Source organism: Lissotriton vulgaris, chromosome 9 (genome assembly GCF_964263255.1).
Source record: "Lissotriton vulgaris chromosome 9, aLisVul1.2, whole genome shotgun sequence".
NCBI classification, from domain to species: Eukaryota; Metazoa; Chordata; class Amphibia; order Caudata; family Salamandridae; genus Lissotriton; species Lissotriton vulgaris.
Window position 1 is genome coordinate 33,241,019 of NC_141697.1, and position 17,960 is coordinate 33,258,978.

The following is a 17,960-nucleotide window of genomic DNA, read 5'->3' on the forward strand; positions in this document are numbered from 1 at the left end:
GGGACCGATGGACATGCTCAGCAGCTCGGGATACAGGACTCTATGCACCTAATCCAGAACCACAAGGATGACTTGGACCCAGTCATTCCTGCTCTTCTTGAGAACTCTGGGCGGGACTGGTATGGACGGAAAGGCGTACAGGATACCTGAGCTCCACTCCAGAAGAAAAGCATCTCCAAGTGAGAGCCACCATGGAAACCACAGAGCGCAGAACTATTAGCATTGCATGTATTTTGACAATGCCAAAAAGATCACAGACTCTCCTCACTGCTGAAAGAAACCTTGCGCCATTTCCGGACGGAGAAGCCATTTGTGATCCGCTAGGCATCTTCGGTTGAGTTTGTCCGCTCTGGCGTTCAGAGAACCCGCCAGATGTTGAAGCACTAGGGAATTGGTCAGATGTTCCAGCCATTCCCAGAGACGGAGGGCTCTTGACAAACTCCTCCTGTTTCTTGCAGTACCGCATTACTGCTTTTAACCTTGAACACTTGCACTAGCTGTAAGAAACTGGCTCTATACACTACACCAAAATGAGGTATAGTGTGTATAGGGTCCAGGTGACTCCAAAGGTAGGCATAGGTTAAAGTTAGATAGAAACTTACTCACCATTTGTGTAAGTTTAGTCGAGCAATAAGGCAGTAAAAAAGGACAGTTAAGCATTTTATGTACACACTCAGTCCGCAAATGAATTCACACGCTCAGAGACTGAACTCTAGGTCAATGGTTTTGTATAAGAAATATACTGTGTTTTAGACTCCAGCAAGCCTGGCACAGGTAAGCATTAAATACTTTACAGTAATAAGTTACTGAATGTCAAACAGTTTGAAAATGCAATAGAAATTGTACTTTGATTTACAGGGAATCATTAGTATGCAACACAAATATATAGTACTTTGAAATGCATAGGCTTTTTCAGTAAATTTCAGATAAGTTACTTTTCACTGTACTTTTATTACTCCGTGTTGGATACCTGGATTCAGCACTTGGACATTTCCTGCAAACAGGTAAGTAAATAAGTTTTGGTTATTCGTGCGATTTTCAAAGAATACTTTTTGATTTTGAAACCCCACACTCAAACTTTTTGGAAGAAAATCGGTCAATGTTATCCTATGGAGGAAACTTAATCTGTTCACAGGTAAGTTATTGACAGTGGGAGTTCAAATTCTGGGGGTAGACTCAGGGGCCCCCAGGGTCAGTGATGCACTCTTGTTCCACCCTCAGTGGCACTGGGTCGGCCCAGTGTTTAGGTCCTATGTAATCCAATGGGGTATAGGAGGTCTCCGGCTGGTGGCTGCTGGCTATCAGTCCACACGGCTTTGGGAGCAAAGCTCCTCTACTTTAGCTCAGTTCAAATCAAGCCAGCACAAAAGGTGCACCCTCAGCGGCGCTGGGGCGGTCGGGTGCAGACTGCTGTTTTGGCGTCTGGTGCCCGGTTTTTAATAGATTTTCGGTTTAGGTTTTTAGCAGTAGGCTTGGTCAAGGAAGACTTCTGAGAGGAACCAACAGCTGGGCAGGTAGTTGGAGGGGTCGGGATGTAGGTGCACCTCGGGTTCTTTTCTCCATGGTGCAGGGTGGCTAGGTCGGATTCCACCTTACCAGGCCACTCGCGGTTGGGGGAGGTCCCCGTGCAGAGGCTACAGGCGACGTTGGAGTCCTGGAGGGTTCAGCCCACAGTGGACTCGGATTCTGGAGTGCTGGGGTACCTCAATGGAACCAGTGGGCCACTCAAACTCGGGCCGGAGGCGACTGGTACAGTGGCTTTCCAGTCTTCAAGTTCTTTGTCCTCAGTAGGCTCAGAGTCTTGCTTTGGAGTTTCTTCTGAACAGAACTGCTGTTCACAGAAGATACGGTCTTTGTTGAAGGCAGCCATTCCTTCCAGGGGTTCTGGAGGTCGCGGACTGCAATACAAGGCATCTTTTGGCGCAGAATCTCTGAAAACTGCAGGGAGGAAGGGCTGGGGCCTAGTCAGTTTTCTGCAATCTTCTCTGCTGGGCGTCTTCTTTCGTCCTCCTTCGTATGTTGCAAGAATCTGAGGAAGAAAGGTTAAGGGTGTCCCCTAAATACTAGATTTAGGAGCGTTACAGGTAGGTAAAGGGCAGGGACCAATGGGTTCATTCCCTGGGGTGAGTACACCCCCTACTCTGCCCCTTTCCAGTGTGAGGGGGTAGGAGCCTGTCCCTGATTGGTTGGGGGCCCAAACTCAAAACGGCAGGGACTCTGAGTTGTACCTCGCCTCCCTCACCTGAGGGGTGGAGTTGGCAGAGGTGGGCTCACCTCTCTCCCTCCTAGATTTCCTCGCTGATTCACCTGCCCAAAGTGAGGGGGAGTGGGTGGCAGAGAAAGTACCAGTGGGGACTAGTTGCTGAAATCAGAAAATGGCCAGTTTAAACACCTTACAGTTGTCCTTAGTGTAAGCCCTGCTGGTTAATGCCACAGCTAGCCAGTGATCAGCCGAGGGATGTACAGACAAACCTGCTGGACCTAAATGAGTTGATTAATTGCATTACACGGTGAAGTTAAACAAACACCATTTAAACACACCATTTCCTCACAGAGGGTTTCTAGACAAAATGGGGAATTTTATACAAAAAATATTCACTGTATTATCTACAGACTAATGGTGTGTTCGAGTAGTTTAACTGAACTCTAAAACAGACTATACAATTAGCTACAAATTGGAAAGAAGAGTTGGGATGACGGGTTGAGGTATACAACTTAAACAGATTGTGTTATTAACATTACTTTGAACCAGAGTGCTAAGCCTTTCTGGCTTGGCACAAGAAGAACAGAGTTCCGCTATAAGATGTTTGTCATCTTTCTTGTTCGCAATCCACTTCTCAAACGGGGTGAGTTTACGAGAAACTTGTGGCAAGTACGCTGCAGAGGTAGCCAATGCCATAATTGTAGTTAATAGAATTTGTCTGTACGGGGAAGGTCGAGGTCCTGACGTACTCTGGTGAAGGGAATAATGCTGTTTAGGTCAAATAGGTGGCCTAAGCGCTTGCAGCCCGCCTCCTTCCATCGCTGAGCAACCTCTGACCTACATCCCTTCTTAATCATTTAAACAAGTAGACACCCATTAGTAAAAGATAAGTATATTTTTGATCAACCGGATATCAAACTCTGGGATTACAACAGGGGGCCTATTTCAATAACAGATGTGAATTGCTTTTAAAGCTAGAACAGCAGTAAAAAAGATATATAAAGCAAAAATAGATCTCATTTGTTATGGTAGCAAGACCAGAAGGAACTTTCTAATACTTTGAACCCAACTAAGAAAACTGAGTAAATAGCAGAGAGATTTTGGTTATTGGGAGCGAAATTGTTCAGATTCTCCTGACATTTTCACAGAAGTGAGACTGCTCAACAATTTCCATTACAAAATTAGTGAAGAAAAGGGTGAAGAGATCGTTTTTCTATGCATCTAGATGGCTCCAACATGGATGAATGGTATGCAGTCACAAGGGAAGATTCTGTCTGGAAGAACTGTGCATGGTCGGCCCCAAGCATGCAAGGAACATGCCTTTGTGAAAGGACTTAAGGAAGGTAGAAATTAAGTGTGATGAATGACCATGCTTGTAGAAACAGTCCGTTAGTTCTTGCCATGTAATGGTGGACTTGGCGAACAGCAGCCATTTGGGAAGGAACCAAACTAAAACGTGATTTAGAGAGTGGTATTGGTTCCAGGAATTAATTACGGAGGGGAGATTGTCTCAGTTACGCTGCTAACAGCAAGAGCAAATCAGTCCGAACAGTTTCTGTGAAACCCCGGCACAAATATGTAAAAGATAAATGGACTGCTTAATCTTACTTCAAGCAAGGAAGAAACATCGTAGTTTACTACCATTCTCATTGAGCGGTGACCTCTCAGGTAAACACAAGAACAACAGTTGATGGATAGAATGCAGAACAATGTCATACATTCACCCCAGTACAGAGATCTCGGCCTAAATCCATCGTTTTTTGCACTACACACCACCCCAGTTTTGACATAGCCATATGCAAATCAGCCTTGACCCTGTGCCTCATGGGAACAGTCCAGCCCAAACTGCCAAGCCAAGTCTTTCCTGGACCGGAATCAAGCATCCTAGGACCGGTTTCTGGCTATCAGCCGTCTTCAGCCAGGATAGCTTGACTCCAGTGGTGTGGAGAGCATGGGACTCACGTCTGAGCATACCCTTCCCACTCGGGTGACAAATGCAAAAACAGTTGGACAGAATGCAGAATAATGTTATACATTCACCCCAGGACAGAGATCTGGGCCTAAATCCATCGTTTTTTTGCACTACACACCACCCCAGTTCAACATGGCCATATGCAAATCAGCCTTGACCCTGTGCCTCATGGGAACAGTCCAGCCTGAATGTATGACATTGTTCTGTATTCTGTCCAACAACTGTTTTTGCAATTGTCACAGCTTGATGCACGAGCCCAAATTACTTTTGTACCAAGAGATAATTAAACTAGAACCAGGTCTGCTGGTGTGCCGCACGCCTTTTTGTTTTTGAAATGTGTCATTGAGAGACTGGCAAATTCAAAGAGTCGGAAGTCGAGTCTTTGTCTGCCGAGATTGGAGATTTTTTTGTGCACAGCGAAGCATTTAAGCAGAGGTCAGGTAAACAACGTCGGAGACCTAATTAAGGGACATTGCAAGGTTTGCAGACCTTTATTTTATTTTTATATAGGCACCTCTGATGCTACGAGCGGACAGGTGAGGCTGTATTGTGCGGAGCTCCCTTCAGTCACACACCATTCTCCAAGAGTCTCGCTGCAGTCCAGCTCCAGCCACCGCTTTCAAGCAACGAAGTTAAAGCAGGTCTGCTGCTTGGGAATCTCTCGCTATGCAGCTTTACAAAGGGTAAGAATTCTGCCATTGCAGAAGAAATGCAATGGTATGTATTCGTGTATTTAAGCCCAACTGGTGTCTTAGTTAGACGAAACATTTCTTGCGGTCTCAGAGGAAACATCTCAGAGATTCAATAAAAAGAACATTTGCCCGGAATCCAGTGAACCACCCACAAACTTCAGCAATCTTTAGCAATCCAAAAAGATGGTCTAAGAAAGTAAATAAACATACATATTCACTTCAGGTGAGGGGAAGTCATGGTTCAAACTAATAGATGGATGCCACTAAAAATGTCCAACTGTGATTAGTGATTCAGGGTTAACTTGCTTTCAGATGCACTGCTCATGACGTAACAGACGGCACTAGTTACATCATCCAAAAGATTACTGCTGCCATCACATTTGATCTCACCATATACTTCTTTATGGATACACAATTCTTTGCATATGTGCCCTTATCTACTGATTTTGCGTTGCTATATGCTATTATTGTTATCGCATATCACCTATACACAGGTGTGGACAAAACCCCTCTTCAGGGGTTGACCACAGGCCCTTCCCAATGACCTGATCCTGCAACTTCCTCCCTAAACCCTGTTGATAAAATGCACAACACAATCAAATGTACAGAGCGGGGGGTTAGCACAGGTCCATGCCTTTCACCAGGGCATGTGCTGTAACCTGTGAGTTGGTGTGATTCTTAAAGATTTTAAACAATTTTGTACTTTGACCATGTATATTTACAGTTACTGATTCACAAGACTCTTAACTATTCGGTATGGGGCACTTGATAACCTAGTTATGAACTGCATGAGCCAGCATCGGTGAAATACTACACATTCCTGATAAGGGAGTGCGGCTTAAAAATAGAATTACAATTCCTTGTGGTTGCTGTGTGATGCTTGCTATGAGGAATTACCCACAGTGCTTTGTGGCTGCTTTTTATCGGTATTGTGCACATGGTGTTTATGCTTTGACAGCACAGTTTGTCCCCTCAATACCAGGAAGCCGACTTTGAATATAAAGGAGCTATTGAATGAGTTTACCAAGAATGGTCCAACTCTGCCAGGCACACATTTTCCCTTGTTGCCTGCCATGCTCAGTGTGTTTTCGGTCACTACTGTGTGGGATGGAAATTGGGCAGGACGTTGAGGCTGCCATGATTGAATCAGCATAAGCTGTAATTCAATGAATATTATGTTGTAGAATTTGTATAGATCTTTACAAGTCTATTTGGGGCACAAAAGCACACATTCTGACAGGTAGCACGGGCATGGCTGACAGTGTTGTAATTGTTGTGATCCTATGTAAGACGTATTTAGGTGTCATTTATGTGAGTGACCTGAGAGGTGCGCTGGTCTTAGGATGCAATGCCAAGCAGAATAATGGAGAAAGATGTGCAAGATAGGTGCTCAGATTATAGTTAGGACTATAGCATATAGTAAAAAACAGCACTATTCAAGGCAATTGGATACTATGTGCGTACACTAAAAAAAAGCATTTGCCATGCAATAGGTCTCGCTTTCGTGAGTTTGAGCTACTGGCATTGTAAATGACAATGTCTTTTTTAATTATGTGTTTTAAAAAACCTGCAAGCAGTGCGTAAATACCCACTTTGTACTTTTAGTCCTTGCTTAGAAGAAGCAAGGCTGGCAGCAAAAGAGGCATAGTTACTGCCAGCTTTGCTTCTCGTAAGCAAGGACTTTGACTACAAAGTGGGTGTTTATGTACCGCTTGCAGATTTTAAAAACATAAATAAAAGGCTTGGTGATTTACAATGCCAATAGCTCAAACTCTCGCCAATGCGAGACCTATTGCACTGCAAATGCTTTTTATTTTCATTTGTTAGGGGTTCCCCCACCCTTCCGTCTACCATTAAGACCTGGCGCATTGCCACCTGCTGAGCACCAAGGGTCTCCCCCTGAGGGGCAGATGCAAAAGACTGCAGTAAGCCCACTTTCAACTAGTAGGGAATACATGCATCAATAACCTGCGAAGATGGGATGCGCCCACCTTTGCTACCTTTATAAATCCAAGGAGATAAGGTAAGTCTAAAGATGAGAAGGGAAAACTGGAACTGCTCCAACCACAACAATGGACTGAAAGTGCCCCTTTCACACCCCCTTTTTCTCCTCACTAGGACAGTTTGAAAGGGGGGCAGACCAGCATATATTTTGTGAAACTGTCCTACCAGTAACTTAGCCAGTCTGGCTGCTACCCCTGTATCGACAAAGCGGTGACGATTATATGTTATACGTTGTAAGAATAAAACCAATTAAAAAACAAAAAAAACGCTCCTTCAGTTTGTCCTTCCATAGAAAGGCTTTCGGTTGGCAAAGAACTAATTTCAGTCTAAGCTGTTCAAATTTTTTTGGCACCAAGAAATAGCTAGTAACAGCCCTTATCTTTCTTCAGCTACAAAACCCTCTGTATAGTCCCTTTAGCCAAAAGCATCTTAATTTTCTGCAGATGCGGACCTCCGTATCCACTGAAATCTTAGCAGCAACTGATGAGGGATGAAGGATACGACATGTAGGGTATAGCCTCTTTGAACACCCACTAATCCAATGTACTGGTGCACCAGCCATGTAGGAAAAGGAATGTTACTTACCCCTCTAAGTATCTGCCCGTGGCATATAGTGATGTAGGTTCACATGCTTGCTCTGCATACTGACATCTAGTGTTGGGCTGAAACATTTACCACTTGTTTTTCTGCGAAGAAGTCTTTCGAATCACAAGGTATAGTGACTCCACCTAGGACTGATAATGTGCAAGGGCAACAGCTCCATTGTTAAATTGTTTTCCCAAACCGCTAGCGTAGGCCACAAAAAGCTGTTGAGTTTTACAAAAAACTTTGGTCCCATCACAATAGTGTATGCGGACCCTCTATGTTCAGTGTGTGGAGGGTTCTTTCCACTACTGAATGTGGAAAGAACACAGTTAAATTGTTTGGTTGAGGTGGAAAGGAGAGACCACATTATGCACAAACGTTGGGTTCATTCTACGGACTACCCGGTCAGCATTTACCTTGAAAAAAAGTTCTTCCTGCGGGACAATTTGAATCTTGCTCACCCATCTGAAGGTAGTAATTGCGACTAAAACAATTACCTTCCTAGACAAACAAGTGTGGAGGGGCTCAAAAGGGGGTCCCAAGAGTCAAGTGAGGACTAGATTAATGTTCCACGAGAGCGCTGGGTTCAACCAGTCCAGGGTTTATATCCTCTTAAGTTCTTCCCTAAAGGTTTTAATGACTTGAACTCTAAATACTAAAGAGTATTCCCAGTTCTGTAGGTATGCTGCTACCACAGCCAAATGTAAGCGACCTGAAGTGAACACCAAACCTGAGTGTTGCAAATGAGGTAGGTAGCAGACACTGTCTTTCACGGCAAGCTAGAGTGGATCTATGTGTTTTGAGAGTCAATTGTGGACGAACCGCTTCAACTCTGCTGCATTGCAGGTTAAGGTAGTGGGACGCACGCCTCTTTAGGATGGACATTCTCTAAACTGGTAAATTGAGATACCCTTATTCTAGGACATCAGGAGCCAGAGCACTAGGTTGAGCTGCGTGGGATTGATATGCCTGATCGTGCCTGGGGTGATGAGTGCGAAGGTCCGGCCTGTTGGGGAGCTTCTGGTGAGGACCTACAGACAGCTCGAAGGAAGGTTGTGAACCACAGCTGCTCGGACAACTTGGGACCCAACATGATGAGGGAGATCTGCTGTAGCTAGTCGTGTTTCTAAGTGTTAGAAATTGAGTTTGTTCCACAGTCGATAGGTGGGTGCGTGTATGGTTGTTTTAGGTGCGTCGCTTAGTGTTTTATGTTGGAAGGCAAGCAAATGGTGGTCTGAGCATGTGACTGAAGTTATAGTTTGAAAGGTAACAAGTTCTGTATTAGCAAAAATGACATCTATTATGTGTCCAGCTATGTGTGTGGGTTTGTGGACAATCTGATGCACATTCAGTGCGTCTAGCCCAGCTTTGATTGTTTTGGGATGGGGCGTATTTGATTAGACAAACCAAATGTTGAGGTCACCCAGAAGGCATAGGTTGGAGTGTAGTGTTATTAGGTTTGAAAGAGTGTCTAAGAGTGTGTCTGGGAATATTGCATTGCAAGGTGAAGGTCGGTAAAAGAGCAGGAAGTTACAGGAGGAAGACTGTAGGATTGCATCTGGTGAAAAGGGCCTCACTTTTTACGGAGACTTAGTCAACTTTAGTGACTTGTAATGTTTGCCTGAACACAACAGCTAGGCAGTCTCCTTTTTTGCCTATACAATTGGGTGATCGTTTGACAACCTAGAGGAACAGCTTCATGTAGGACTTGAGCCATATCATCTCCCAACCATGATTCAGTTATGAATAGTAGGTCTAGTTTTGCGCCAGTGAGGTCATACACATGTTTGTTTTTAGAGAGAAATTGAACATATATTAGTGGACAGTTTAGAGAATGTGCTTTGATGACAGTGTGACTGTTTTGTCGAGGAATGAGCAGTATTTTGTGGCCTTGCAGCAGGTGTGTCTTTTGTGGTTTCTTTGGTGTAACCTTGTTATGCAGTAGACATGGCGAAGCGAAGTTGTGAGGTTTGGCACATTGCTGATTTTGTTTGCGTCTGTTTAGTGTGGAAGGTGTACGAGTTAGGGGTGGTGGTGTAGCATGTGGGTCATGTAGTAAGGTCCTAAATTGTCCAATGGTTGAGAGGCGGTTAGAAAAATTGCTGAATATGTGAAGTGTGGTGGAAGCTAGAAAGCTTGGTATTGGAGTTTGTTGATTTGTGTAGTTTGAAAGGTCAGTGTGTGTTTGTAGTTCGTGATGGTAAGTATTCAGACGTGTTGCGCTGTAGACTTTGTTGTGATAGTGTGTGTGTGTGATATGGTTTGTTATTGAGAAGTAATGAAAGGAGGTGCTGATGTGTTTGTTTTATGAGATGGATATCTTTGTATAGTATTGTTTGTAAGTTAAAGTCATAAGGTAAAATGGGGTGGTGTGTTTGTGAGTAGAGTGTATGTTGTGTGTTAAAGACGGGGATGAAGTAGAGTTAAAAGTGTTGGTCTTAGACTGGTTTGCTGCAAGTGGCAATGTGTGTGTGGTGCAGTGGAGTAAGTGTTGTGTGGGTGTGTTATTGTGGTAGAAAGGAGGGGAGGGTAATGGTTGGAGAAATGATGGTAGGCTGAGTATAGGTTTGTTAGTGCCAAAAAGAGGTCTGTTAGGAATAATTTGAGCAGGGAGTGTGTGTCTGGATGGGATATAGTGAAGTATGTTGTGGAATTGGGTTGTTTTAGTCATGAGTGGATTGGATAGTGGTATAGGATAGAGTTGTGTACTGTTTATAAGTGATGGTGGAAATGTGTGTTAGGTGGGATTGAAGGGTGTACAGGTGTTTGTGGGGTTTTGTAGTGGGTGCTGAGATATTGGATTTTGTATAGGGTTAGTTTGTATTAAATGAGTAAAGTACGTGTGGTGCGAGTGTGTTACTCTGTGGATGTGGGTCGTGTTGGTTCGGTGCATGTAAAATTTGGCAGCACTTCTGGCCCTAGTACCAACCAGTCTCGACCAGGCACTGACCCTTCGCTTTGACGCCCAGGCTGTGAGGTCCTGTGTCCTGGCCTTATGTAGCCCTAGTAATCAGGTGACCCCTTCAGCCGATGGAAACCCTAGCCCTAACCAATCCCAACACTAGTTCTAGGACCAATAGGAGACCAAGCCCTTACAACAAATCATAGCCCTAGTCCAAGCACCTAAGCAGGTACTTAACCCTAAACCCTATGTCCAATAGGAAGCCCAGGCCAAGGAACCAATCCAAAACCCTAAACCTATCCACCAATTAGACTACTCGCCTTAATCCCTACATCAATAGAATCACTGAACCAGGAACTAATCAGTAACCTCAAATACCCAACCAATGAGAACACTAACCCATATCCAATAGAAACACCGGATGCAACCACCAATCATTGCACACAAGTAGCATCCAACAGCAGTCAATATTAGTTCTCGGAGACCACAGGCAATGTTTGTTGACCAGGGAGTTGGAAGCTGCTACTCAATTCAGAATCTCCTAGGAGACAGACTAGATCAATCCACACTTTGGAGTTCTGCAGTTAAGCGCCTAACAAACTTTGCCCTCTAACAATACTGTTTATACAAAACATTACTGACTCTCCTAGCCAAAACAAGTGTACCATCCCTAAACAAAAAACACAGCTAACAGCAGATTACAGCTCTCAGAGAGCACCCTCTGTAAATGTTACGTGGGTATTTGTATAGCGCACATATACCAACAGGTTTCTTGGGGCTGTGAAAATGACATGAGTGCAGCTTAAGCCAGAAGTAGCTAATTATAGGCCACCGTGAAAAGGCAGGTCTTCAGTTGTTTTCTGAACCGTAGATAGTCTCCCTCAAGCCGGAGGAAAGCAGGGAAAGCATGCCAGATCATGGGTCCAAGGAAAGAGAAAGTAGTCCCGCTGATGCGTTTGATTCGGAACACTGTCAAAAGGTTCTGGTGCGAGGATCTCAAAGTCCACTAGGGTAGGTGTTTATTGATCAGTGAGACAATGAATCTTGGGCTGGTGTCTTGGATAGCTATGCAGCCAGCTTTGTACAAGGCTCGTTGCTCCAATGGAAGCCAGTGGAGGTCTCTAAGCAGGGGGTGATCTGACATCGCCTGTCCCCAAGATAGATGATCCTTGCCGCTTGATTTTGAATCACCTGCAATCACCAGTCTGTAGAATTGTGGGAGTTCAATGTAGAGGACGTTCCCATAATCGATTTTGGAAATGATTAAGGCTATGGCAATTTGGGTAATGGCCTCCTTTCTGAAAAAGTCTGATCTTGCGCATTTTGACATAGCATGCCGATGTCACTGAGCCAATTTGGGGGCTCATGGAGATATCTGATTCAATGTGAAGACCCAGAATTTTTATAGCAGGATTAGGAGTAGGTGCCACACCAAAATCAGGGGGTCAATAGGAGGAAGTCCAGTAGTCAAGTTTACTGTGGGGAACAATGATCTTGGCCTTTTCTGAATTCAGCTTTAGTTGGTTTACATTCATCCACGTTTTGACGTACAGCATGGAGCTCCTAACAAAGTCCTTCGATTCTGTGGAGTTGTCAAGGGTGAAGATAAGCTGTAGGTCGTCAGCATAGTTGGAGATCTTTACTCCCATCTGTCGTAGACCCAAGATCAGGGGACGTATATAGGTATTGAACTGAATTGGCAAAAAGGAGGAGCCCCGAGGAACGCCACAGTTCAGACCTACCATTCTGGACTTGAAGGACGATAGCCACACTGACTGTTTACGGGCCGCCAAAAAGGAGCCGAACCAGTCGAGCGATGAGCCCCCGAGACGCGCTGCAACAATGCGATCCAGCAAAATTTTGTGGTTCATGGTGTCAAATGCCGCAGACAGGTCAAGGACGACCAGGGCCTGAGGGTGATCCACATCGGCCTGTCCCTTGAGGACGTCCAGTACTGATAGAATCACTGCTTCGGTGGAATGTGCAGGACGGAAACCTGCCTGGTGGTTGTCCAGGAATTAATTTTTCTCCGGAAAAGAGCGGAGGCAAGTGGCCACGTGGGTCACTCTCTGATGTGTAATATCCAGTTTTGGGGGGTAATCTGGTTCCACTCACTTGCTAACACATAATGGAAGTTGGGGGTGGATTGCTTAACACAGTTCTGAGCATAGATCAAGGTAGAAATTAGGAGTAGGAGGGAAAAACAGGTAGTCACGGCTAATGGGGGTGGGGGGGTGGGGGGGATAGAACTGATTTGGTCTGCAAATCCCACAGTTCAGCAGCTTAAATATAATAGTCACAAGCGAGTAAAAACCACAAGGTTCAACAAAACAGGTAAAAAATAATGCAATCATGGGCAGGTAAAAAACGTACTTTGAGGCAATCACAGGTAGGAAAAAAAAGAAAGAAAAAAAACGCCTTTTAAATTTCAGATAAGAGACCGCACTAGTCTGCCTTACCACCTCTTGGTCCTTGGTTCACTGCAATCTGAAGCACAGGGAAACTGCAGCTCACAAAATAGAGGTGAAAGTTTTGGGGTTCACCCAACAAACCCTTCAGGGGCCTGTGAAGGTGTAAGAAGAGGGCTCAGGGTTGCCTGGGAGCCAATCGGCAAGCTAAGGCTGCTGCCAGAAGGCTGGAAAGCTGCTCAATTCAGAATATCCTAGGAGACAGACAGGCTCACTCCACACATTGAAGTTCTACAGGTAATGGCCTAAACAACTTTGCCCTCTAACCATACTGTTTGTACAAAACTTTACTCACTCTTCTAGTCAAAAAAACAAGTGTAAAATCCCCCAAAAAACACCAGTTTAAACGGCCAGCACCATATTTCAAAGTGGTAATTAAAGAGAGAAACGATTCAAAATTCTAAAGTAAATAGGGTGTTTAAAGCTAGGTTTCACAATGGTTGAATCAGATACATCTAATTATTCCACTAACAGCAGAAATGAAAACACGAGAAAAATGTATATATCACTTTTACCTGATCGGTTTATGATATTCTTGCACTCTGCACATTCCCAATTCTGCTCTTGCCAGATCTTCATGGAGGAGCAGGCTAGATGTGTCCCACGTGAGCCACAGCACTGACAGCGTACAATCTCCCACTTACTACTACAAAAGAAGCAGGAAAAAAATTCTAAACCTCTATAAAGTTGCAGGAGCACAGATTAAGTCTTACTTATGCCTTCATTCTTATCCAAATACTTACTGGAGGTTTTAAATGTAATTGCAAATTACAATAGAATTTCTCTCCATACATTCTGCGTAAACTTTTGCAAGACCTACTGCCATTCTCCCCCCACGCCCATCCTTTATTGTTTAACTCTAAATACACTTCAGCAAGTAATCCACCAGACAAATAAACGTAAAGCTCTCATCCACGGGGGACATGTTCTATCCCAGCAGTCCGGGTCGAAGTCATGTAGTATTGGTTCCCATGTTAACAGGAACTCATCTATATTTGATGACATTTCTACTCAAACTTTCCATTGCAAGAATGCTCTACATTTTTTGAAACCATGGGTTCAACTGGGGCTGTGTTTCCACCAATGCACAATCACTATCATTGAAAAGCAATTGGGAGCCTAAGATCCATTCTCTAGTTCTAACATTCTCCCGTATCGTGGTCTTCATGCCTACAGCTATTTTTGATTCAGCTGGCACTGGAAATACTACCATCTTTTACTGCGGCTAGGCATTCCTTCCAAACAATTGCTAGCTTTGGCATGACCACCAATTGTCTTGAATATATTTCATATGCCCCTTGGTACATTTTGGGTAATTCTTTAGGTGTGAAATTCCAGTAAGTCATGATTTTGATTATGGATTCTCTGTAGTGTTTAATCTTGTGCACTCCAGTAATCTATCCATTCTCTTTTGTTATGCCTTGGCCAAGTTCTTCTCTTTGTATTCCCAACTTGGAGTTTACTCACCTATCGGGAGTGATATGTTTGTCAGTACTCTTAGAACCGCAAATATTTTAACCAATTTTTCAAAGGGTGTTAGGTGCCCGATATGTTAAGCAATTCACAAAGGGCACTTTTGCCCAGAAAAGGGGTGCCCAGGTACTAGATTACCAAAAAGACTGACTTAAGTGATGGAGTTTAAAACTGAGGAAAAGGAACAGGTTATTTACCCTGTAAGCATCTGCTCTTGGCATTTAAGTGCTGTAGATTCACATGCAGTGCATACTCCTGCATCTAGTACTGGCCTCAGATGTGTGAAAGTTGTTTTTCTTTGAAGACCTGTTCCCAAGTTACCAGGTACTGTGACTGCGCCTCATGTGCAATGGGAATGGCCATCAGCTCCATTGTTAGATTGCCTTTCTGCAGGACGGGTGAGGATGATTGGAACATAGCGACAGGAATAAAGAGATTACCATGCAAGGGAAGTGGAAAGTAATCAAATGCAAACAGCCATAGGGATCCGGTAGAAGGGTGGGCGCATGTAAATCTACAGCACTACACACTACAGACAGAAGCTTACAGGGTAAGTATAATTTTGCGTTCTAAGCATGTGTGACTGTAGATACACATGCTGTGCCAAGACTGTAGAGAAGTCCTACCCGAAGCTGTGGCTAGCCTGTGGACGTTGTAGAAGTCTAAAAAAATGTACGTAGTACACCCTAATCAACATTTGCTTGCTAAATTATCAAATTACCCAATAACTATATGAACCAGGGAAATTATACACAATGCAAATGACTATGGTTCTCTCTGGAAAGCATCAAACTCAAAGTTATAATATATAAATAAAATAAAAAGCAAAACATACATTAAGATGAGCCTAACGCACAAGTTACTACTTGTGTAACTATATACCTGTAGAAGACATTAGTTAGTTATAGATTCCTTACTTTAGAACATTCCCAGGCGTCAGACTGGATCCAGAAAGTTTTGCTTAGCATTACCCCTGCGCGTCAGTAGGTGGAGTCCTGCGGCTCCTCGTCAGTCACTGGCGTCATCAGCGCCAAGATGCCTTCACGGAGGGTACTTAGGCGCCACCCATGCGCGCTGACTTCAGTGCTGTACGCGAGTTTCCGCGCCGAAACGCAGAGCCACGCAAGATACTGACCATTGGTGCATAAAACAAGGGCCCTAAAAGGAGATGACCGTAACCCTGGTAATCAGGTCGCAGAACGGGGAGGATGGGTGGGGCGGTAAGGAATCTATCACTTACGAATGTCTCTTACAGATATATTGTTACACAAGTAGTAACTTGTGCATCTGAAAGAGACACGTTAGTAATCAATTCCTTACCTTAGAATAGATACCCCAGCAATACCAACCCAAGGGTGGGTCTGCGAACGAGATCACACCAGAAAGTCACGGAGCACAGAACGGCCAAAGCAGCAGTCGCTCCGGAACTGAACGTCAAGGCAGTAGTGCTTGGTAAACGTGTGCAGCGAGGCACACGTAGCTGCCGGACAAATGTTCTGCAAGAGAACCCCTCGTCCCATGGCAGTGGTGGCTGTAGTAGCCCTGGTAAAATGGGCACGCAGCCCCACAGGAGGATCCCTCTTGGCTAAGTAGTAACACGCTTTGATGCACAGAACGACCCACAGGGAGTTGGTCCGTTTGTGCACGGCCCGACCTTTTTTGGCACCCACGTAGCCAACAAAAAGCAGATCATCCACCAGGGAATGATCTGTACGCAGCAGATAGAATGAGAGCACACGTTTCGGGTCCAGACGGTGGAGCCTCTCCTCTTCCCTTGAAGGATGCGGAGGCGGCAAGAAGGTGGGCAAAGTGATGGTCTGCCCGATGTGGAGGGGCGTGACAACCTTTGGCATGAAAGAAGCACGGGTCCTAAAAACCACCTTGTCCAGATGAACAGAGACGAAAGGAGGTTTGGAAGATAGGGCCTGGAGCTCACCCACTCTTCTGGCTGAGTTGATAGCAACCAGGAAAGCAGTCTTTAGAGTGAGAGGACGTAGGGGACAGTTATGAAGGGGCTCAAAGGGAGCGCACATCAAAAAAAGTCAAGACAAGATTCAAGTCCCACTGAGGCATTATGAATGGCAGGGAGGGAAACGTGTGTGTAATGCCTTTAAGGAAACGGTTAACAACCAGGGACTTAAAAAGAGAAGGAAGATCTGGAAGCCATAGAAAGGCGGAGATGGCCGAAAATTAACCTTTGAGAGAGTGCCCTGAGCAGAGCCCTGCTGGGCCAAAGAGAAGGAACGGAAGAACCTCAGAAAGAGGGGCAGAAAGGGGATCCACAGCCTTTGGCGTATACAGTTTCGGTGGAGGGACGCCTGGCTGCAAGAATGACATCACAGACTTCGGGAGGAAGATAGAAAGGAGTCAATTGTTGCTGCTCAATCTCCACGCATGGAGGTGGAGGCTGGACAGGTTCAGGTGGAGGACTGTCCCCTGCGACAGAAGATCCTCCTGAAGAGGCAGACGGATCGGGGGATCAATGCTCATACTGAGTAGCACTGGATACCATACTCTTTGAGCCCAGTCCGGAGCCACAAGAATGACTTGGGCCCGGGCACGCCTGATCTTCAGCACTCTGGACAGAAGTGGTATAGGCGAAAAGGCGTACAACAGACCGCAGCTCCACTTGCGAGGAAAAGTGTCTCAGAGCGAGTGCCGCCTTGGAAATTCCAAAGCGCAGAACTGATGACATTGCACCTTCTCTTCGGTGGCGAATAGATCCAACCAAGGCTCTCCCCACTACAGAAAGAGACCTTGCATCATGTCCGAATTCAGACGCCATTCGTAATCCATCATGTGGCGGAGTTACTCCACCCTGGCATTCAGTGAACCTGCCAGGTGTTGAACCACCAAGGTAATGCCTCGATGTTCCAGCATTGTCCATCGGCGCAGCGCCTCCTGACATAGGGTCCACAACCCCACCCCGCCCTGTTTGTTGCAATAGCACATGGCGGTGGTGTTGTCCGTGAACACATGCACTACACTCCCCCAGACAGAGGGAAGGAATGACTTCAGTGCAAGTCGGATCGCCCGCAGCGCCAGAAGGTTGATATGGAGCCGGGACTCGCCAAAGACCAGAGGCCTCTGATCTCCGCCTCTCCCATGTGGCCTCTCCATCCCAGAAGGGACGCATCTATCACCACTGTGCGCTCCGGTTGGGAAAAGGAGAGGGATCTGCCACTGACCCAATCACGATTCGCGAGCCACCACTGCAACTGTCATGCAGCGCCATCCGAGATCTGGACCTGATTGGACTGGTTGCCCTGATGCTGTGCCCACTGGAACTTCAGGTCCCACTGCAGAGCCTGCATATGCCATCTGGCATGTCACCAGCAGGATGCAGGAGGCCATCAGGCCCAGAAGCCAGAGGGTCATCCTGACTGAAACCAGGGATGGAGGCTGAAAGAGCAGAATCATATCCCAGACTCTCTGCTCAGGAGGATAAACCCAAAAAAGCGTTGAATCCAGAACCGCTCGATGAAGGGGAGCTTCTGAGAGGGACTCAGGTGAGACTTCGGCACGTTGGAGAACCCCAGCAAATGCAGGAGGTCGGCCGTAGTCTGGAGGTGGGTGACGACTGCCAGGGGCGAGCCCGCCTTCAACAGCCAGTCGTCGAGGTAGGGGAAAACTGACACCCCTGACCTGCGCAGATGAGACA

At 45.5% G+C, this 17,960-nt stretch overlaps 1 protein-coding gene across 3 annotated transcripts in view; it reads right to left on the minus strand.

Annotated features, from left to right (window-relative positions):
• Positions 1-17,960, minus strand: part of G2E3 (G2/M-phase specific E3 ubiquitin protein ligase) — a 446,104-nt gene that overhangs the window by 138,058 nt on the left and 290,086 nt on the right. For all 3 annotated transcript variants that reach the window (XM_086936985.1, XM_086936986.1, XM_086936987.1), the window contains exon 10: positions 13,342-13,472. In XM_086936985.1, the coding sequence (XP_086793111.1) occupies positions 13,342-13,472 (131 nt within the window). The remainder of the gene's footprint in view (positions 1-13,341; positions 13,473-17,960) is intronic.